This window comes from Magnolia sinica, chromosome 3, assembly GCF_029962835.1.
Source record: "Magnolia sinica isolate HGM2019 chromosome 3, MsV1, whole genome shotgun sequence".
In the NCBI taxonomy this organism is placed as follows: Eukaryota; Viridiplantae; Streptophyta; class Magnoliopsida; order Magnoliales; family Magnoliaceae; genus Magnolia; species Magnolia sinica.
Window position 1 is genome coordinate 107,764,755 of NC_080575.1, and position 23,699 is coordinate 107,788,453.

Consider the following 23,699-nt stretch of genomic DNA (forward strand, 5'->3'; position numbering starts at 1 on the left):
AGGTTTAGGTTTACGGATTTGAGAATACATTTAGGTTTTAGGTTTAGGTTCAGGTTATAGGTTATAGGTTTAGGTTTAGGTTTAGGTTAAGGTTTAGGTTTAGATTTAGGTTTAGGTTATAAGCTATAGGTTTAGGGAATTGAGAATAGGTTAATGTTTAGGTTTAGGAAATCGGGTTCGGGTTCGAGATCGGATTTAGGTTTGGGTTTTCAAGTTTAGGTTTAGGTTTAGGTTAGGGAGTTGAGATTAGGATTAGGTATAGGTTTAGGTTTAGGGATTTGAGAATACATTTAGGTTTTAGGTTTAGGTTTAGGTTATAGGTTTAGGTTTAGGTTTAGGTTAAGGTTTAAGTTTAGGTTTAGGTTTAGGAAATCGGGTTCGGGTTCGGGAGCGGGTTTAAGTTTGAGTTTTCAAGTTTAGGTTTAGGTTTAGGTTAGGGAGTTGAGATTAGGATTAGGTGTAGATTTAGGTTTAGGGATTTGAGAATACATTTAGGTTTTAGGTTTAGGTTTAGGTTATAGATTACAGGTTTAGGTTTAGGTTTAGATTAAGGTTTAGGTTTAGGCTTAGGTTTAGGTTATAAGCTATAGGTTTAGGGAATTGAGAATAGGTTAAGTTTTAGGTTTAGGAAATCAGGTTCAGGTTCGGGATCGGGTTTAGGTTTGGGTTTTCAAGTTTAGGTTTAGGTTTAGGTTAGGGAGTTGAGATTAGGATTAGGTGTAGGTTTAGGTTTAGGGATTTGAGAATACATTAAGGTTTAAGTTTAGAAAATTAGGTTCGAGTTCAAGATCGGGTTTACATCTGGGTTTTAGGTTTTAGGTTTAGGTTATAGGTTATAAGTGTAGATTTAGGTTTAGATTTTAGGTTTAGGTTTTAGGTTTAGTTTTAGGTTATAGGTTATAGGTTTAGGTTATAGGTTAAAGGTTTTGGGATTGGAGAATAGGTTTAGGTTATAGGTTTAGGTTTAGGTTTAGGTTTAGGTTAAGGTTATATGTTAAGGTTAAGGTTATAGGTTTAGGTTTAGGTTTAGGTTATAAGTTTAGGTTTAGGTTAGGTTATAGGTTAGGTTATAGGTTTTTGGTTAAGGTTTAGGTTATAGTTATAAGTTTTGGGATTTGAGAATAGGTTTAGGTTATAAGTATAGGTTTAGTTTAGGTTATAGGTTAAAGTTTAGGGAATTGAGTTTAGGTTATAGGTTCAGGTTATAGGTTATAGGTTATAAGTTATAGGTTTAGGTTAAGGTTTAGGTTATAGGTTTTGGGATTTGAGAATAGGTTTAGGTTATAAGTATAGGTTTAGGTTAGGTTATAGGTTAAGGTTTACGGAATTAAGTTTAGGTTATAGGTTCAGGTTATAGGTTTAGGTTATGGTTTAGGTTATAAGTTTTGGGATTTAAGAATAGGTTTAGGTTATAAGTATAGGTTTAGGTTAGGTTGTAGGTTAAAGTTTAGGGAATTGAGTTTAGGTTATAGGTTTAGGTTATAGTTTATAGGTTTAGGTTATAGGTTTAGGTTGTAGTTATAGGTTTTGGGATTTGAGAATAGGTTTAGGTTATAGGTTAAGGGTGTGGTCCTTGCAAATACAGATATAAACACGGCCTGCTCCAATTGGTCAGGCCCTTCCAATGTTGTCCATAGGAAATGGACAGCTTCATGATAGTCATAACAGCGGTTCCCATCTTCCAAGGACCCCCGCTCAACATCTAGATAGCTCCGACGCACATCCGGGTCTGCTCCATCAATTTTGAGTAAATACATAAACATGGCCTGTCCAAATAGCCAGGCCACTCCAATGTTGTCCATAGGAAATGGACAGCTTCATCGAGGTCATAACAGCAGTTCCCACCTTCTAGGGACCCCCACTCAACATCCGGATAGCTTCGACGCACATCCGGGTCTGCTCCATCAATTTCGAGCTAATACATTTAAAAATAATATAAATATATCTAAAAGCATCTGGATATCTAGGGAAGGCCTCCCATATTCGTATTGTTGGTTACTCATCCCTTTATCTACAAGCCACAATCAACCAACAATTTCTATCGCTACCTGTACTCTGAAACCAACACAAATATAACTAGGAAACAATATAAGAAATAAGATTATGTATGTAATAAAATTATATGTAATAGGCATAGCCTTTAAACCCTATTTTAGAAAAATGGTTGGGGTAAGGTCTAGAAAAAGAACTGACCTGCACTCTCATCCTGAACTGAAGATAGACCGTCTTTCAATAACCCGGCTTGTATGAAAGTCTGAGAAGTAAAAAAAATAAAATAAAATAAAATGTTGAACTCATTAGCAAACTTGATAAAACAATTGAAGCAAAAAGCGGTCAATAACAATCACGAAGACTTATGATCAGCTGTTTGAAGAATGTTGCATTTCATTCTTAATAAAAGCTATTAGCGTAACATGAGGAATTGCGAACTCAAATTCCCTTCACTAGGAAAGCCACAATTCCTTTTCTAATAGACACTAAGTAAAGAATAACTGACTCAAACAACAATGGAAACATTGATGGCAAGGGGCTAATGGTTTTTGGACATGTATCAAAGTGCAAACAGCCCTATGATCTGAGTAAGCTGAAATTGTACCACATTGCCCCCAGTCCCATGCATTAACCATGTACTTGGTATTCTTTGTGATGAAGATCAATTTAGTTTGAATTGAATAACCAACCAGACCCTTAAACGGACAAAATATTAAGTCCTATGAAAAGGAAATAGGTAATAGCAATACCCTTTTTGTTGTGTTATAGATTTTAACACACACCTGCATGCCGGTTTTGATGCGGACAAAATCATCCATATGCAAGGATGGTTCGTGAGGAACCTGAAGTTCAAGAAAATCATTATTAATGATAAAACAAGGCAGAAATATCAAGCACAGTAAAACATTGTTGGGGCGAGGAAACATGCTCTTTCTTGTTCATTTAGAAAAAGAAAAAGTGCATCCACACCAGTTGTAAACTTGATTAAAACTTGGGAATCAGATTGGCATCCGAAATCCATCATGTATTAAATCCAGGCGCTGATTAAGTTGGCAAGGTGTCATTTGACAATGTCACTTTCAGGCAGTGTGTGAGGTGTATGTCCTATATTCTCAGCACATCTGTCGCATGTGGGCTAGAGTTTGACCACCAAATTATTGCTAGTTTTGCCCACTGAACATGTACGTACAGTCGCTTTTTTTAGGTTAATTGTCCGCTTCAGACCATTAAGCAGATGCTTGGCTAGAACAGTAAGATACCATTGCTTTTCAGGTCCACAAAATCGATGAGTTGATCACCATGCACAGGCACCACATGTAAATTGGACATATTTCGATGTACACTTCACAGAACTCAATGAAGCATGCTACCATGGTAGAATTCCTCAATAATAAATATTAGCAAATGAAAATGTGAAAACCCTTCTTCCTGAACTAAAATTTATAGAAAAAAATAATAATAATAGGGGAAGGTGCAATGACAAACATACCACCGGATGTGAATAAATAGTTGCCAGAGAGCGTGCTTTTGCACGTTCATCACCCACCAGTTTAGGTAGTGAAAGTGAGTTTTTTCCCTGAATCAATATATACGAAAGGGCTAAGGCATTCAAATGAACCTGGTTTCTAGTGACTCCTTAATTTGAGTATAGTGAATGTTATAGAAAATGACAAACCTTCAGTAAAAGTAGCTTCCACAGAATTCCGTTCACCATGTTACCCGCACCAGGCCTAAGTGCTACCTTTGCAAGCCTTACATTCTGGAGTTGAAGAGAAGATACCATCAATTACATGGCCATCATCTTCTTTGGACTGAAAATATATTAATTGTGACCATGAAAGGGCGCATCAAGAAACCACTTTTGGGTCCACATATACCAAACACAGAAAACATGACATGAAAAACAGTTCATAAGTCTAACCCACATGAGTAATGCCAGGCACTAAATAAGCTTCAAGTTGTGAGGACCACTTGTTGGGCTACTGATATGAACACTTACATTGCAACTTGCAAGCCATATCATATGCACTGGATAAGTATTTGTTCTAGGTACACCAAAAAATATGGTGCCAGAAGTATTCATCAAAGAGAATGTTCAAAGGATGCTAATATTGTTACTTTCAAGTACCTACTTTTTTCTCATGTGCAAGGGACACAGTTTCATGGTTGTATTTCCAACCAGCACAGGCTAAAGCCTTTCAATAGAAAATGGAGAGGCACATGCTAGCATATAGAGAGCTGATGGAGCATATGCATACAATTGGGATCAAGGTATTCAAAAACTGTAATGGAATGGTCATAAAGGCCGTTACATAATGGTAACAGTGGGAAGAGTTGTGCATTACAGGGCTGTAATGCCCGTTCTAGGGGAAAAAAAGGCCTGTAACAGTGCGTCCAATGGGAAGGCTATTAACAGAGAGGAGAAGACGCACAATCAATATTGCTTCAAGGGAACGAATCCAATGGGAATTTACATATCCACAATGACCAGATAATGAAGCATTTTATCAAATACAAAATGGACAACGCCACCCCATGTAGTATATAACATGGAAGTTAACCTAAGTTTTAAGGCACCCACCATTAAGCAATAAAAACCATCCATCAGATGGACCTACATCATATATCCATATTCCCTCCACATTGGGACCCAATAGATTGACAAGAAGAGACATTAACTACAGAAGCATCCACATTTAAATTACTAAATCGGTATCCATGACAGAGTCCACTAGATCCTGTTTCTGGTGGAAGTGAAGATCCCAATTCATATCAACAGCGTTTGGATTTTTATGGACGATTACAAGGCTTGTTTGAGCCTGATCTTCAACCTCAGTAGCCTACTTACCACAACAAATCGATGAAGTTTTTCAAATAAAAAAACTCACCAATCCGAAATCAAATTGAAGTTTCTAGAAGGATGAGTGAGAAATCCCCAATTCCAAAATTCCTCAATATCCCTAAAATTCTAAAATCCCCAAATCCCTAATTTATAATATCAGAAAATCCCCGAATCGGGGTCCACATTCAAATCTGTAAGCCCTAAAATCCCCAAATCCCTAAATGGGGGTCCACATCGAATCGGGAATCCACAAATTACTAAATCCCCCAAATTCATAAATCAACATAGAGATTGGGAGAGATTGAAAGAGATAGATACCTCTTTGGATCTTGAGGAGGGCGTGCGCAGGTAGGGAGGGCATCGTTTCGGCTCCCTTCCTTCTTTGGATCAAACACCCAGAGAGAGAGATGGAAATGAAGACGCACGACTCGTCGGCATGCTCGCAAGGTGGGTGACGGCCGCGGGGATGGCGCTACCAGCGCTGCAGCTCCTCGATCGCCTCCCGAAGTCGGTCCTCCGCCTCCCGGATCTGGCGCTCCACTGCGTCGTCGGTGCTATCTTGCACATGGGGTGGTGAGGGGGGGGTTGGAAGTGGAGGGGATGTGGCCCCGGTGGAAAAAGGGGAGGGTTTGGAAAGATCTGGCATATCGGACAGAGAGAGCGGACGATGCTTTCGGCATCTGCAGATGGAGGAAAAAATGGGGCCGGAAAAATGGAGGAAATGAAGGAAAAAGGGCAGGGGCAGGTGTGTGTGTGTGTGTGTGTGTGTGTGTGTGTGTGTGTGTGAGAGAGAGAGAGAGAGAGAGAGAGAGGGCAGAGGGATTGGGCGCCCAATTTTGGGCGAGACCATGGACGGTGCTCCGTAGGCACTACAATGATGTATGTGTTTCATCCATTTCGTTCATCCATTTTTAAAGATCATTTTAGAGCTCTATGCCAAAAATTAGAGGGATATAAATCTCAGGTGGTCCACACCACATGAGAACAATAGTGATCAGATATCCACCGTTAAAATCCTCCTAAGGCCCATTATACTATTTATTTGACATCCAATCTGTTGATTTGGTCATACAGGACCAGATGAAGGGAAAAAACAAAAATCAGCTTGATCCAAAACTTTTATGGCTACCAAAATGTTTTTAATGGTCGACGCTCATTCAACACTGTTTCCTGTAATGTGGTCCACTTGAGATTTGGATATATCACATTTTTGGTCTCATATTGTAAAATTATCTGTAAAAATATATGGACGGCATGGATGAAACACATACATCATGGTGGGGGCCACAGAGCACCGACCACCAGCCATTGGCTGGTGTAGGGGGAGTACCCAATCCGTTCCCAAGCGTACCGAGTCAATCCTGTGGGGCCTACCATGATTTATTCATTTTATACACTCCATCCATCCATTTTAACATATAATTTTATTACATAAGCTCAAAAATGAAGCCTATAAAAATCTGAAGTGGGGCCCACCATAATTTTCTTTTTCAAAATATCAATTTTTTAATCTCACTTTTGTTATATAACTTTTCAAATTTTCTTGTCAAAATGTAAAAACTAGTTTTCTTTTTTAAAAAATATATTTTTTTACAATTTGTCAATTTTTTCACAATTTGTAAAGGTAAAGAGTAACTCACTTAAATGTAGTGGAGAAAGGTTTCCTTAAAACATTCATAATCATATATTGGGCCTGCCTAAATATGATTCACATATCCAACCCACTCATTATGTGTGTCCCACTTGGATGAGGGGTCAGATCAAGTTTCAACCGCATCCAAAACTCATGTGGGCCCCACCAAGTGCTTTTATATTTTTTAGGATGTCTTCACATAGTTTTAAATGGTATGGCCCACTTGAGTTTCGTTTACTGATGATTTTTGAGATATCTCGTAACTTAAAGGGGACACATCAAATCCACGGTGTTGATGTTCGACACACATCATGATGGGGACCACAAAACTTACTAACATCAATTCTTAGGTTCTCACAAGGTCAGTAAGTTGGGTCACAATTTTAACCAGAATATTTGGCCCATTTTACATGTCTGGTCCATTCACTCTATTTTACTAATCAATACTCTCAATTTGACTAGTTACTCGCCTCAATCAGGCTACATATGAGAAAGATATTGGGCATACAAGATTGATCAACAATTTTAGTGAAATTTGATTTAAACATCTGAAGTTATTTACTCTTCAATTTGAACTGATTAGATTGTCCAAAAATGATTAAAGGTTCAATTAGTGGATGTGCCTGATAATTTAGTAATTTTATTTTTCACAAATAAATTTAACATTTTTTTTTCAAAATGTATATTTTTTTTCTCTTTTAACTAAATATCATTTTTATTATAGTAAGTTTACTATTTATAATAAGTCACGGATTCTAAGAGTTTGAGTTGTAGTTTGATTCTGATTTCTTTCTCATTGCTTGGTACCCCTATTTAAAGGGTTGTAACCTCATTTTTATTCATCAATTTATCAATTTCGAATTTATTAGAATTTATTTCTATTTTCTGCTTTCTTTCCTCGTGGATTCGAGAAGTCTCTGTAAGGAGTCCAGAGAAGCTCTATGGATTCGGAGTAGTTATCCTCATCACGTTCATCCCTGCGTCAACAGCCTTTTCACTGGTCCCATTCCTGAAATCCTGAGAAACTGCACCAGCTTAACAAGAGTTCGGCTTGAACATAATCAGCTCACTGGAAATATATCCCAAGTTTTCAGAGTATATCCTGTTTTAGAGTACATTGACCTGATTTACATTAGATTCCATGGTGAGTTATCGCCTAATTAGGGAGAAACCCGAAATCTAACACTGCTAAAAATCTCCGACAACAATATTACTGGTAGAATTCCGCTGGAAATTGAGCAATTAAGTCAGCTACATCAGCTCGACCTTTAATCCAACAACCTTGAAGGAAAGATTCCTAGCAGCCTGGGGAGTTTGTCTATGCTTTACAGCTTGAGTTTTTTTATTTTTCAAAAAGTGGGGACTAGCCCCCTGTATCTTTCTTAATTTGAAACAAGGATGTACAGATTGAACTTTCGGGTGGGCTCCACAATTACATTGGGTTTGGAAGGCAACCAACTGTCTAGTTGGGTACCACCTGAAATTGGAAAACTATCCAATTTGAAGATTCTGGACCTATCAAAGATTCTGGAAAACAATACCTCAATGACTGGGAGACTGCTCCAAACTACAGTACTTGAAAATGAGCGAGAATTATTTGAATGGAAGCATTCCATTTCAGATTGGTAACCGAGGAAACCTACGGGATATATTGGATCTCAGTCATAACTTGCTCACGGGAGATGCATCCCAGCAGGTTAGGAGATTAAACATGTTGGAAAAGCTAAATCTCTCCCACAATTTGCTCTCAGGATCCATCCCGTCATCTTTCAAAGAGATGATCACTTTATCTTCCATCGATATTTCACACAATGATTTGGAGGGCCCTCTCCCTGAGGGCAAAGCCTTTCGACAGGCTCCATTAAAGGCATTGATTTAAAACAGAGGTTTATGCGGTGAAGTAAAAGACATGCTGCCATGTAATTCCTCTTCAATAGACCCTGTTGGCAAAAAGAAAGAGCTCAAAATTGCGTTCTTCATCATTACTCCCATTGTGGCAGCATTATTTCTTCTATTTCTATTTGTTGTTGTCATTTATTTCATTTTTCTCTGGAGAAGGAATGTAGAGAAAGGGGACCTAGAAATGAACAATGGCAATCTATTTGAAAGATATTCTGTAGGCTCGACGGATTAAAAAAACTTCTCTAGTTCTCAGAATCCTCAGGAAATATTCCTTGATTTCTCAATATGGAATTTTGATGGAAAGACCGTGTATGAAGACATCATCGTAGCAACAGAGGATTTCAACAACAAATATTGCGTTGGGGGTAGGAGGGTGCGGGAGAGTTTATAAAGCAAATCTACAAACTGGTCAAGTGGTAGCTGTGAAAAAACTTAACCCGTCAGAAGGGGGTGAGGGAGCGGAACAAAGAAGCTTTAGAAATGAGATACAAGAATCAACAAAAATCCGACATTGCAACATTGTGAAGCTTTATGGGTTCAGTTCGCATGCTTGGTGCACGTTTCTAGTATACGAGTACGTGTAAAGAGGAAGCTTGGCTAGCATCCTCAGCAGCTGTATTGGAGCTGTAGAATTGGATTGGGTGAAGAGGATGATGGTTAACAGAGGAGTAGCATATGCATTATAATATATGCACCACGATTGCACCCCTCCTATAGTTCATCGGGACTTATCGAGCAACAACATTTTATTGAATTTGGAATTTGAGGCTGTCTCCGACTTCAACATTTCTAGACTCCTAAAACCCGATTCATCGAACTGGTCTGCTCTTGCAGGCACTTACGGATATGTCGCTCCAGATATGGTGAATAATTGGTTGTAATAGCCTAATTTTCTTTCTTTCCATCTTTTTCCCTAATGTTGCTTAAATCTTCTTATTATGTCAGACAATATTATGGAATGTGGAATGTCTAAAATCATACTTACAAGTGTTAAAGATCACCGAAAAAGTTGCTTTTATTTCAATTATTACTTAAAATGCTTGATTATCATCATTTTCCTAAGTTCTTGTTTAAACCGAATGCTTTACCTACATGAGAAAACCTTCATGCTTTTTGACAAGGTATGAAGATTCATTCGCATGCACTCTATATACATACACATACAACTAAAATGCACGTTCACACAGAGCCATGCACATTTCTTTTATAATAACCATGCCTGTGTCTAAGGGGTGTGGCCCCCCCGTGATGTGTATGTGAAATCCAAACCATGCATCTTGTGCAGCTTCTCAGGTTCACCATACATCCATAAAACATGTGGACCCAAAATTCAGGTTGGACGCCACAGGGAGCAATGTATCAATCCTAACTAACACATTTATATTCACAAGGTTTAACCCACATTAGTTTTGTAACACTTCCAGTTTTGGTTTGTTTCATCCTGGTGAAAGTGAAACGTACCCGGTGAGTGGGTTGGATGGCATATTCAACAGAGGAGACCCACATTCTATCTGGAAGTTTCTATGTTGTTAATCCATGGTTCAAATTGTCGGACCACATCAGATTGATAATGAATTGATGAACATCCAATGGATCTTTAAAATGTACATTTTCTCACTGCCTGCCTATTGAAAGTCGCACTGCCAAAGTAATGAATTGATAACCCTTTTGCATTGGGTCCCTTTTGATTTGGGTCCTAGGAAGTTCAATCATGGCCTTAGATGCTATGTTACTTGCATTTGTGATGTTTCATGTAAGTATATTGAAGTGTGTATATTAATGTTTCTAGCAGCCAGTTTTCTGCAAGGGGGACTCACGTTAACCAACAGATCAGACAGCAGTTTTAAAAGTGCATTCTGATCAATTCGGAAATGATGCAGTAGAGCTAGTAGAACTGAATTATGGAAGAGAGCCCACTCTTTTGTATACACATGTCAGTAATAAGTATCAATTTGGGCCATTCATCAAGTGCAGCCTATCATGGACAAGTCACCATTAAAATTAAGCTTTCACTTGTTTGTTGATGTTAGTGTGTGTGTATTCCTAGATGTTCATCTTGTAGTGTTTACCATTCAGCAGAGTCCCTTTTGCCGAATTATATAACATCAGAGAGCAACAAATGGCAAGCAATACAAATTCTGTTCTGTTCTCTCGAGGAATTATGAATCCATGAGCCAAGGATAAGGCACAATAATCTGTGTGATCCAAACCACTGATCTATTGTGCCCCACATTGGATGCGTACAATTTCGGAAAAAGGGGGAAGAATAAAGACAAAATGCACCCTTGGTTTGGTTTCCAGTCCAATTGCCTTTTCCTGCTTTTTTTATTCCTGCCTGCACCTAATTTGGACTTGAGTTGCCTGAAGGCAGAAGCTATGTGGAGCCCCTGTGACTGCTCCTTCCATCAGTTTTGCAAGTCCAAATAGGACAGAAAGCAAAAAATGAGACAGATCTAAAACTCAGGTGGTCCACATGACATGGAAAAGTGGGAATGAAACGGCCACCATTGAAACTTTTGGAGGCCACAAAAGTATTGGATAAGGCTAATATTTTGTTTCTATATCATCCCAATAAGAATAACCCTATGATCGGGTTCCATTGAGAGTATATAGTCTGGAACGTGCAATTAAGAAGTACTGATATTTGGGATTGAAAATTCTTTTTTTTTTTTTTAAATTGAAATACATATATACACAATCAGATGAACCACGCGAATTCTCCTTTTACTGAAATACATACACAAGCAAATGAACCATGTTAGATGATAAATAAAGTTCACTCTGAGCCCTAGGAAGGTTTTCACGATGGAAATCATTATTCCCACTGTTTCTTGTGGTGTGGTCCACTTGAGCTTTGGATATGCTTCAATTTCGGGATCAACCCTAAAATGAGCTGGAAAATGGATGGACAGCATGGATAAACCACTTACATGAACAGTATACCCAACACAGATTACTAAGTATGATAAAAGCCTACTGATCAGTTACTCAGCACCCAATCTGATTTCGGTGCAGCCGGCTCTCTACCATAGATATGACCATCCTACATCTTTGGCAACAATATCATGGAAGGCTAATACCTGTTTATTGGGTACATCCTACAGCTTGGCCTATCATATCGTTCTCCACCAATGGGTCATATCGCCCTGTTTCAGGCCCATGCTGGTCCATACAGCCCTGTTGTTCATGGACAATATCATGGAATTGGAATTGAAGATCGACGGTCTGTCTTGTACAGACTCGAAGTTGAACGGTCTGATTGCTCTGATTTGCAGATAACAATCTGATTAACCCAATATTTCACTAACCTCATATCCACGTACTAGGCCCACTGCGATGTTTTCATGACATCTAGTTCTCATTGGGCCAGACCACATGGAACATTGGGCCGACCATAGGTTTGTGGGTGCAGCCACCATGGTGTGCATCTTTCATCAAACCCGTCAATCCGGTGTACTCACAAGTATGAAGAGAAGATCAAAAATAAAAGAAGAAAGATTTTTTTTTTATTTTTTATTTTTTTAACATCATAATACTATTAACGTAGATCGTCTGAGTTGTTATTGAGATTTAGCTTTGGAATGTTTGGTACAAATAAGGATTTTTGGCCTCATCAACGGAGGGCATTTTACATGGAAGCGGATTGGCTGGTGTACCGCACACCAGCTATATACCTGCTGTAGGTACGTGTCGTGCGAAAACCAGCACTGACGCTCCTCGAGCTCCGAGTTGTACGAACGGTTCAATGGAGATCAAAGTTACATGGCTCCAAAGTGATGTATTTATTATATCTACACCGTTCACCTATTTTTAGAGATCATTTTAGAGTATTATCCAACAAATGAATTATATCCAAAGATCATCTAGACCACACCACAAATAGCAGCGGTTATAATGATTTTCACCTTTAAACAATTCGTAGGTCCCACCATAACGTTTATTTTCCATCTAATCTGTTCATAAGGTCACAAAGGCCTGAATGAAGAGGAAAAACAAATTTCATATTGATCCAAAACTTATGTGATCAGGATTTCAATGGTAGAGGTTTAATCCCTAACTGCTTGTTGCAGTGTTGTCCAGTTGATGGTTAGATATGTCTTATTTTTCATCTCAAGCATTAAGACGAGCTTTCAAAATGGATGGACCGTTTGGACATAACGCATATGATCAGACCTGCTGAAGTCAATACAGCATTTATATAGGCGGTGTGAGGTACGCCAGCCAATCCGCTTCCAACTTACATACGCGTGTTTGACGCTGTGCATTAGACAATTCCGGTCTAAGAGGAACGCGGACTGCGGCCTACCCTCGTCCGTACCGAGGTGGGAACGTGCAGGGGATCTGAGTGGTCACCATAATGGATGATTTTTATCCACACCGTCCATCTATTTTTTCATATCATTTTCCAAAATAGACCCAAACCTGAGGCAGATCCAAGACACAGGTGGACCACACAATGGGGATTAAACTCTTACCGTTGAAAACTTCTGGTAAATAAACATCATCGGTGGGCCCTAGGAAAGTTTCAATGGTGAACATCATTATCAGCACTGATTCCGGTGTTGTGGTCCACTTCAGCCTTAGATCTAGCTAGTTTTAGGTCCTATTCTATAAAATACCATGGGCCAAATGGATAGACGGTGTGCATAAAACCCATACGTCATGATGGACACTCAGACCTTCTTACCGTTCAAGCAGCTGGAAGGAGTGGGGTAGCACGCAATCCGCGTTCGTCCAGGAGACCTTCGTGACTCTCGCTTTCATTGCTGGCAGTCGTCCAACGTCTAAAACTCGCCAAAGGCTCAGAAAATTCTAACCTTGACTCTAAATACCCTTTCCCGGCTCAAAAGGAGAGTTGCTTTGATGCTCTACTACTCAAGGCGTAAAACACTGGACACGGATTTCCTGCTGAAGGCTTTCATGGAAAGTTCCTATGGTAGTATGTTACGTGACGCTCACGGTGATATTTGAGGGAAATCCACTCTGCCCATCTGTTTTGTCAGATCATTTTAGGACAAAATACCAAAAATCAGATGGATTTAAAACTCTAAGTGGCCATATATATATACAAGAGGAAATAATGGAGATTCAATGACCACCATTGAAACATTTGTATGGCCACAAAAGTTCCATACCATGTTTTGTATGTTTTCATTTCATGACCTTAAAAACGGTTTGGATGGCATGTGAACATCAGTGTGGAGCCCAAGAAGGCTTCAATGGTCGGCAACACTTTCCCCTGTTTTTCCCTCTCTTATGGCTGCCTAGTGTTTTGGATCCACCTTATTTTGGTCTCACAATGGACAATGTAGATTTCTCTCAACAATTTACGGTGGGCCCCACGTAACATCCTAGCACATGGACTTTTCATGAAAAGGCTTTTGCTGAAAATCAGAATCCTAAAACACCTAAGTATATGGCGCACCATGATGTATATGTAAAATTCAATCCATCAAACCCATTTAATCATTGATGTTAGGCTCTTAATTAGACCAAATGTCATCTGATCCATATCTCAGATGGACCAGAGCACATGGAACAATGGGCCAGACCCCATGATACATTGGGCCAACCATAGGTTTGTAGGTGGGGCAACCATGGTGCGTATCTTTCAGTCAACCCGTTAATCACGCGTAACATATGAAGAAGAAGAGAAGATGGGAAATTTTCGGATCATAAGAGTTTTAAGAGAAATTTTCTGCTGTTACCATTAGTGTGGACTATGTGAGTTGTTAATCAGACTTAGCTTTTGTTTGTACGGTCCAAATAAGGATTCTCCCCTGATGGACAGAGTGGATTTGATGTATACAACATGTGAACTCTACCGTGCTTGGGTGCTTCAAGCCTGGAGTAAAACAAGTGGCGTAGACAATTCCGGTCTATGAGATTGACGTGAGTCTCGTTTTCATTGCTGCTGGTCAGAGACGAGAACTCGTCTACGACCCAACGAGAAGTTTCTATGAGACTGACTGAGTATCGCTTTCATTGATGCCGGTCGGGGATGAAAACTCATCCACGATCCAGCAAGGAATCTGGCCTCTGAATTCTCTCAGGTATCCACTCAAAGGGAAGGTATTCCATTTGGTACCAACCTGTGAGATCCAAGCAGTCTATCAGATAGGATCCACAGTCTAGATGCGCCTGACCTGAAAAATCATACTGGTCAATTTACCACATGGGACAGTTTTTAGAAACTGAGGGTAGGGTAAAGTGACTTAGGGATGGATAGTCTTATTGGGCCCACTGTGATGTTTCATCCATGCTGTTATGGGAAGATCCGAGCCACTTTAATTCCGAGGAGCGACACCACCTTAATCCGGTTGGATACATAAGAGTTAATCTGGAATGGTAAATGCAACTGATAAGAAGGAAGATTCCCGGCTCGATCACAGTTGCGCTCCTGCTCCAACGGAGGTTGTCGGCTCAGATTAATCCAAGACCAAGGTAGTCGGTATGAAGATCATGCCGGGATTTACTTGCGAGACCTTGGGTCGTCCCACTTGCTCGGCCGGAGACGAATCGTTCAATCACTTACATCTGTGTTACTCGTAGCTGAGAAACTCAACTCGTCATCCAATATTCTAGGTCTGGTGACCCATCCAAGCATGTGGAGGTTTATCGCTCATGAATGCAGATCCAGACAGCGACGGATGCAATGATTTGCAAAGGGTTTTCAATCACACTCACGGGATCCGCTCGGAGTTGGTACCGTCAGCTCAAACCCAACTCCATTGGTTCTTTCACAGAGCTTAGCCGATCATTCCTTACCCAATTCATAAGTGGTAAGAATAGTCAGAAACTAAATACTCATCTGTTCACCATCAAGCAAGAGCCCAAGGAGTTATTGAAGGACTACATCGCTCGTTTCAATGAGGAAGCGTTGTAGGTGGAAGACTACGACTACAAGATGGCGCTCTCTGTAGTGTTCAATGGTCTGAAAGAGGGGAAGTTCGCCTTCTCAATTGGAAAGAATCCACTGAAGACGTTAGTTGAGCTCATCACCAGGGCTCAAAAGTACACTAACGCCGAGGAATTCTCCAATGCCTACAAAAATGTCCAAGTAGCCGAGCCGACTGGCAAAGGGGAGAGACCAAGGAACGAGGAAACTCAGACACCCAGCAAAGGGCTAGATGACCGCGCTCCCCGCGATCGCCGTCCGAGCAGAAAACCAGAGGGTAAATTCCGTTCCTACACCCCCCTCAACACGTCCACCGAACAGATTCTACTGGACATCCGAGGGCAGAAGCTTCTGAACTAGCCTGTTTGTATGAAGGCCGACCTAGATCATAGGGACAAACGCAAGTATTGTTGTTTCCACCGAGATCACGGCTACAATACCACCGACTGCGTAAACCTCAAGGATGAGATTGAGACCCTCATCCACAAGGGTCATCTGCGTCGATATACCAAGGAAGAAAGAAAGACTCGAAAAGAAGAGCGAGAGCAGCCGAACAACACTCCTGAAGAGCTAGCCGAAATCCACACCATCTTCGGTGGCTCGTCTAGTGGAGGAGACTCAAACCGGGCTCGAAAAGCCCACTCTCGGAAGTTTGATCCGGAACATTACATCCACATGACCGAGCGCCCTAGCAAGGAACTCCGAGTCAGCCCATGTAGTCTGACCTTCACGGAAGACGATGCACGCAGAATCCAGCATCCACACGACGATGCCCTAGTGGTTATTATGACCATAGCCAACCACAAAGTGTGCCGCATCCTGGTTGACACCAAAAGTTCAGCCGATGTGATCTACTTCGAAGCTTTGAAAGAATGGGGATTCCAAGGTCACGCCTCAGACCTGTGAAGACCCCCCTACACGGCTTTACCGGAGAAAGGGTAATCTCCTAATGAGCTATCTCCCTCCCCGTGACCACGGGAGCAAGACAACATCAAGCCACCCTCATGGTGGACTTCATCGTCGTCAATATGCCATCAGTGCACAACGTCATTCTGAGCAGACTTTTTCTCAATGCAATGAGGGCAATCATCTCCACTTATCATCTAATGATGAAGTTTCCCACCGAGGGCGGAACAGGTTACCTCCGAGGCGATCAGCGCGAAGCTCGGAGATGTTACGCTATAGCAATAAAGAAAGGGTTCGTGAAGCAAGCACTCACTGTCAACGTCCTAGATCCTAAAGGACCTACAGAAGATTCATCTGTGGAAGACCTGGAGAAAGTACTACTCGATGAAACAGACCCAAGCAAGACTGTTCAGCTCGGAACGTCATTAAGTTCCGAACAGCGGTCCAAAATGCTGACTTTCCTACAGTGACATAGGGAACATGGTCACATGGGAACATGCTCGAGATCTCCCCGGATGTCATAGTTCACAGGCTGAATGTGGACCCGAATCACAAACTCGTGAAACAGAATAGGAGACCGTTAGATGCCGAGCGGTACAAAGCCATAACCGACGAAGTCTCCATTCTATTCGACGTTGGCTTCATAAAGGAGGTACACTATCCCGATTGGATCGCAAACGTGGTCCTCTTTAAAAAAGCCAACGGGAAGTGGCGGGTCTGTGTAGATTACTTGGATCTAAATAAGGCATGTCCGAAGGATAACTTTCCATTACCTCAGATTAATCAGCTGGTGGACAGCACCGCAGGGCACGAACTACTCTCCTCCTGGACGCTTACTCCGGGTATAACAAATCGCTATGCATCCCCCAGACAGGCAGAAGACTACCTTCATCACTGACAAGGGACTCTACTATTACCGGGTCATGCTGTTTGGTCTGAAAAATGCTCGGGCCATATATCAAAGGCTAGTGAATCAAATGTTCGCCAAACAAATTGGTCACACTATGGAGGTTTACGTCGACGACATGCTTGTCAAGAGCATCAAGGCATCTGACGACTTAATAGACCTCAGAGGAACCTTCGTCATCTTCCGAGAATACCAAATGAAGCTGAATCCCACGAAGTGCACCTTCGGAGTTAGCTCCGGCAAATTCCTCGAGTTTCAAGTCAGCTAAAGAGGCATTGAAGCAAACCCTGACAAAATCAAAGCACTCCTCGATATGAGTTCACCTCAGCCCGTCAAGCAGATACAATGCCTCATTGGATGAGTAGCAGTACTCAGACGGTTCATATCCAGAGCCACGGATAAATGCCTCCCCTTCTTTCAGCAGTTGAAGGGTCATAAGAAGGCAGAATGGATGTCAAAGTGCAAACAGGCTTTCCAGCAGCTAAAACAATATTTAGGTTCGCCACCCCTACTGTCTAAACCCGAAAAAGGCGAGCCCCTGTTCTTGTATCTAACGGTCTCAGCCTCAGCTGTCTGCTCTGCCTTGGTTAGAGAAGTAGGGGGCAAGCAGCATCCCGTTTATTATGTGAGTAAGGCCATAGTACCCGCCGAAACAAGATATCCGGCTCTGGAGAAGTTAGCATTGTGTTTTATTGTCTCAGCTCGGAGGTTACGTCCGTACTTCCAGGCTCATTCCATTGTCGTCTTGACCGACTCTCCCCTTAAACAGGTCCTCCAGAGGCCCAAAGTATCAGGCCAGCTAACCAAGTGGGCCATCGAACTCGAGGAGTTCGACATCCAGTTCTGACCAAAGACAGCCATTAAGGGTCAAGCTGTAGCCGACTTCATTACAGAATTCACCACCCCGAACGAAGAAGAGATCAGTGCCGAAGTCGAGAGGACTCCTTCGCCTGTTCCTCTAAGTGATCAAAAGGCGGTATCAGAACCAGGGTGGATTCTCTATGTAGACGGGTCATCCAATGTCAAACGTGCCGGAGAAGGAATTGTCCTAGTCGCACCTGATTCCACACCCATCCAGTATGTGATCAAACTCGGTTTCAAGGCCTCTAACAATGAGGTGGAGTACGAGGCTCTGCTAGCTGGACTCAGACTGGCTGTAAGTCTGGGGGTCCAGTCCCTCCAGTAAGATGCGATTCCCAGCTGGTAGTGAATCATATCTCCACCGAATACGAGGCTAAGGAGACTAGAATGATTGCTTACCTAGACGAGGCAAGAAAATTGATTGAAAGATTTTGGAGCTGCACTATCCATCAGATCCCCAGAGCAGAAAATTCATGGATAGACGCCCTAGCAAAGCTAGCCTCGGCCACGGAAGGGAAGATCTTGCGAATCATTCTCGTGGAGTTCATAGAACATCCGAGCATCGACCAAACAGAGAAGAAAATGGTCAATCCAGTAAATGATACTCCGAGTTGGATGGACCCGATTTATAGCTACCTCACATCTGGTAAGATCCCCTCGGATAAGCTGGAAGCTAGGCGCCTAAGAATCAGAGCGGCGCGGTACGTAGTCCTGGACGGGATCCTATATAAGAAAGGGCATTCCCAGCCTTATCTCAGGTGTCTCCGACCTGACGAGGCAAATTACATGATTTGGGAGATTCACGAAGGAATCTGCAGAAACCACTCCGGCGGTCGAGCCCTTGCTCTGAAAATACTCGAACAAGGAAATTTTTAGTCGACCATCAGGGAGGACTCGAAGAACTATGTTCAAAGGTGCGACAAATGCCAACGATATGCGGCTGTGATGAGGCAACCTGCAGAGGAAATGACTCCCATGAGCGGTCCGTGACTGTTTGCTCAGTGGGGGATTGATATCATCGAACCTCTTCCCACAGAGAAATGGCAAGCAAATTTGTCATTGTCACAGTCGACTACTTCACCAAGTGGGCCCAGGCTGAGCCCGTGGCAAAGATCACAGAACAGAAAGTGATCGATTTTGTTTGGAAAAACATCATCTGCGGGTTCAAGATTCCACACACCATCGTATCTGATAATGGTAAGCAATTTGATAACGATAAGTTCCGAGGCATGTGTCAGGGACTAGGTATCACAAACGCATATTCTTCGCCTCGACACCCGCAATCCAATGGACAGGTAGAATCTATTAACAAGGTGTAACACCCTGTACTTTCCAGTACTCGAGTGTTACCATAAAAATCTAAATAAGTTTATACGTGTGTGGGAACACACGTAGCTTTCCTTACACATCAGCACTTGGTGATCCTCAAATCATCCATCTCAACCATCTAGTACAATATTCATTTGTATAACAAGTCATCCATCCGATTGATTTTCAAATTAGTCCATCATAGCTTTAGAGACATCTATTTTAGGATCAAAATCACTTTAATGGACCGATTGAACCGATCACCATCTATTGGTGGACCTAAATCTAAAGATCCACCGCACATCAAGCCTACATGGCTCCATTAGGGTAAAATTTCAATGTAGACCATATGCTTGTGAAATTTACCGATAAGTTTCAATCAGGTAGCCATAAGGGACTTTAAGACCAATAAGGCTTAGAATTAGAAAGGAATTAGTCATTAGAGCAAAGGATACTCACAATTTATGTTGGAATTCGGTAGTGTGGCCACTTGGTGATCGGCCACACTTCAAATCCCCTGCCCAAACTAACCCGGCTAAATGAATGAACGGTTCATATTTGCTGAAATACCTCCATAGGACCCACAATTCACTAATCAAATACGAAATCAGTAAGCATGGCCCACCCAAGCCTGCTATTTGCCTCATTTTCGGTCAGATGACCTAGATGGACCCACAGAGAATCATGGACGGTGTGGATTGCATAGAGCTACATGGTGGACCCCACATTTAAGTGGTGAGTACACTGCCTATGTACTCCTCTGTCCCATCAGAACGGCCAGACCCAGTCAAACCGCCTCTGACCGTGGAATGCCCAAAGAGGTAGGGATTTCCCTCCCTGCCTTCATTTGAAAATCAGCAAGCGGACGGACAGAGTCCGTTTTCGATCAACCATGGCCCACCCTTTGGACGATCTGAACCGTCCATCTGATTTGGACGGTGGGCTTGACCAAACCCCACCAAATCCTACGCCTGAGATCCCCCACGCAGGCACACAATCCGTGGTGCAAACAGGCCATACAAACCCATCGGTTTCCAAAAAACGGAAACTGTCTCGTGCTGTTGCCACGAGGGCGATCCGTGTGAGGGGAAAACGTCTCATCTAAGCCCTCCACTCAATAGAAATCCTAACCGTCCACTCCAAACCACCTTAAGGTTCTCCCATTCGCGGTAACGAGAAACCGGCTGCCGGTTTTGGGTTTTGTCAGGGACGTTTGAACGGTGGATGTAAAGCCAGTGAATCCCAGCCATCCATCCATAGTTCCAGAGGGAAAACCACAGCCGCAACCATTCTTCCTGGTTTTTCCAAAATCAAGTCGGAAACTTCTACCCTCGAACCCAACAAGAAAACTGTTATGAAGCTTCAATCCATCCATCCCTGAAGCTCCATACAGTCCATACGGACTGTCCTGAAGAAATAAAATGAAGAAATAAGCCTCTGTGAGGAAAATGCCATTGACGACCGTTTTTCTTCTTCGTTGCATCTGCCGAGTTCAGGACGGGCTGTGGGTTGAGTCTGCTCGAGTCCAGTCTTCATGAAGGTCTGAGAAGAAAGGGAAGATGGGAGGGAAAGAAAAAAAGAGAAGAAAGAATGGGAAGAAAGAGAAGAGAGAAAGAAAGACAGATAGGACGGAGAGAGGGAGCGAGTTTGAGTGGTGCGACTGCACCAGGCTGGGCCGCCGCTGCTGTCCAGAGAGTTGGGCTGGTTCTGTCCAGCAACGCTGCTGGACGTGTGAGACCTAGTGGGGAGAAAAGAGAGGGGGAAGAAGAAGGAGAAGAGAGAGAGAGATGGGTGACTTGTGTCATGCAACTCAGCTCAGCGAGTTGGGGTGTTGAGTCGGGTCAGGTTTTACTGAGTCCAGCAACTTGCTGGATGACTTATTTTGAAAAAAAGAAAGAAATGGAAGAAGAAGGAAAGGAAGTTGAGGAGAAATGAGAGGAGAAGAAGAAACGAGGGAGATCGAGTCAACTCGGTTTCAAACCGAGTCAACTCACTGAGTTGGGGCTGACCGAATCCCATGCCATTCGGGGACCGTGCTCAGTCAGCGGATCAACTAGGTTGGGGCTCCCAAACCCGAGCATAGTGCTAGGCATCGTCGTTAGGTAACCCTTCCAACTGAGTCCAAATCGACTGAGTCAACTCGATGAGTCAATGCTTTCTTTCTAAACTAGACATGTCTCATTGTATTAGTATAATTGTTACCACTCTTATTTATTGGGATTTTTAATATTAAATATGATTAGATGTTGGTGGAGCATTTATGCTAGGACTAATTATTATACACAAGTTTCAATTATTAAATAATAGTATTTTATTTACCATTCTTAAATATTTGATATTGATAGTGGATTGTGCCAATTAGTATTATCATAATGATTATTAACTAATATTAACTATAATACTAATATTAATAAGTATTCTATAATTATTAAGCTAGCACTAAAATTAACTACACAACATCTAGCCTAGACCTAGACTCTAAGATAAAATTTTAAACCTAAGTAGCTGAAACCCTAGGCCTATACTTAAGACATAAATGGTGAGTTATGGTATGAATCTAATTGTAGGAATTCATAACTCATGGTAGGTCATAGTACATATTATCATGGCTAGATTCATTATTGAAAGTTATAGCTATTATTATTAGAAAATATTACTTGTATTATCTAAGAGATTATTAGTCACTATAAAGATGTTAGATAATGTCAATACATTCAAACGTGAACTTATGAACCACTATTATTCATATCAATGGATTAATACTCCCATTAGGAATATTATTTGACCCAATGCATAATAATAATAATAATAATAGGAATACTAATCTAGAATTCAAGTCCTAGAATCTAAAGCCTATAACTAAACTCTAGCATGAAGCTCTAATTCTATACTAAAACCCTAAAAGTAATCCGAACCCTACGTTATGATCTTGAACCCTAAGTAGTATGTAGAACTTCGATCTAATTGTGCATCCTGATTTATGGTAGGATTTGATTGTAAGGGAACGCACATTCTTTAATAATGCTGGTAGGCGATGCAAAGTATAAGGTGATGATTCTTCCCCTTGAGCTTTCCATCTTCTCATTAGCTTAAGTTATAGTTTTTATTTAAATTCATAATCGATATCTCTCTTTATAATCACATGTGTTAGCTGATGGAAATTGAATTGTTGTATTACATGTTTTATGATTATCCTGTATAATTGTTCATGCTTATAGATTTTCTTTTGTGGATTGCTTATGGAACTTAAACTTGTACATTAGTGGGAAACTCCCACATATGAATGTACACCCATACTTGGGATGTAACTTAACTAGTTGTAATTGTAATGGACCTTCGACTTGGTGGTTATTGAGTGGTGGTTTAAATGGATCACTGATGTGGGCCTACCATCCAGGGTTGTTTTGCCCAATGGTTTTTAAGGATGGTCTTTATTGTATGGTTTTGATATCGGCCTTATATGGCATATTTTGATACTTACCCTATGTGGTTTTGTTTTAGTATTTGCCCTAGATGGGTTCGATATTTTATATAGTGCAACCATGCGTGGTAAGCCCCATTTATTGTAATATGATTGGTCACTAGTCGATAGGGTACCATTAAACATCCTAAGGTGGTAGTGTCATGAGCCAGGGATGGTGGTATGAGACCTATGTGTTGAGGGTCAAATATTGCATATTAGACCCAGTTATTGCCTACATTTATGAACATGATACTATTTAACAAACTATTTTAATTATATTTGTGTTGCAAAGTGACTTTAAGAGCTTGGGCTGAAAAAGGATGCTAAAAGCATGGAATTGACGCTCAGAATACACCAAGGTAAGGGATGAACCCCAGGGGACTAAGATCAACGGATTTACATGCCAGAGATCCGAGAAAACTAAGAAACTGAAGCTCAAGTAGCCTAAAAATCAGCCAGAATGCAAGATCACAGGGTTCTAACCATCTTCTCGGCTCGAAACTTCACACATGGCCTGAAGAACATAAAGTAACCGTACATGTCGAATTTTGGTCGTTGGATCCTTGTAAGAGTATCCCAACGGACAGATCAGCCACTAAAATCATGATTTGGGGCCCACCAGATCTTTGGATATGTCTCAATTTTAGTCTCAACCTCTTAAATGAGGTTCTAAAGAGGATGGACGAAGCAGATTTGTCACAAACATCTCCGTGGGACCTACATGTATAGTGCGTGTGCATGTACTTAAGTGCACCGGACGTACACTAATTCACCTTAAGTCGGTCAGCATGCGCTAACCGACTCATCTTCTCAAATCAAGAATAAGCTTCCAGCAGACACTCCAGCGTCCACCGGTTCCTCTCAGTGGGGCCCACTCCTCTTCCAAATTATCAATCGGGACCGTCTATTGTGTGCATAGGTGGGGTATTTACCTCACCAAGGTGGCCTCTTGAGACCATGTAAGATGTTGCAGAATCCTAACCGTTA

The 23,699-nt window shown here is 41.5% G+C and overlaps 2 protein-coding genes across 5 annotated transcripts in view; one reads left to right on the forward strand and one right to left on the reverse strand.

Moving 5' to 3' along the window:
- The window catches only part of LOC131240608 (probable leucine-rich repeat receptor-like protein kinase At1g35710), a 76,037-nt gene that overhangs the window by 27,281 nt on the left and 25,057 nt on the right, over positions 1-23,699 (forward strand). The window lies entirely within an intron of this gene.
- Positions 2,163-5,240, reverse strand: LOC131240610 (uncharacterized). Of its 2 annotated transcripts, XM_058238925.1 has the most exons (5): positions 5,153-5,240; positions 3,668-3,751; positions 3,482-3,568; positions 2,775-2,834; positions 2,163-2,254 (listed from the first exon to the last, which is right to left on the reverse strand). In XM_058238925.1, the coding sequence occupies exons 2-5, from the start codon at positions 3,704-3,706 to the stop codon at positions 2,177-2,179; spliced, it is 264 nt and encodes an 87-aa protein (XP_058094908.1). In that variant the 5' UTR covers positions 3,707-3,751; positions 5,153-5,240; the 3' UTR covers positions 2,163-2,176. The 2 variants fall into 2 exon arrangements, with proteins under 2 accessions (XP_058094908.1, XP_058094907.1); XM_058238924.1 differs by lacking the exon at positions 5,153-5,240 and having other exon boundaries at positions 3,668-3,956.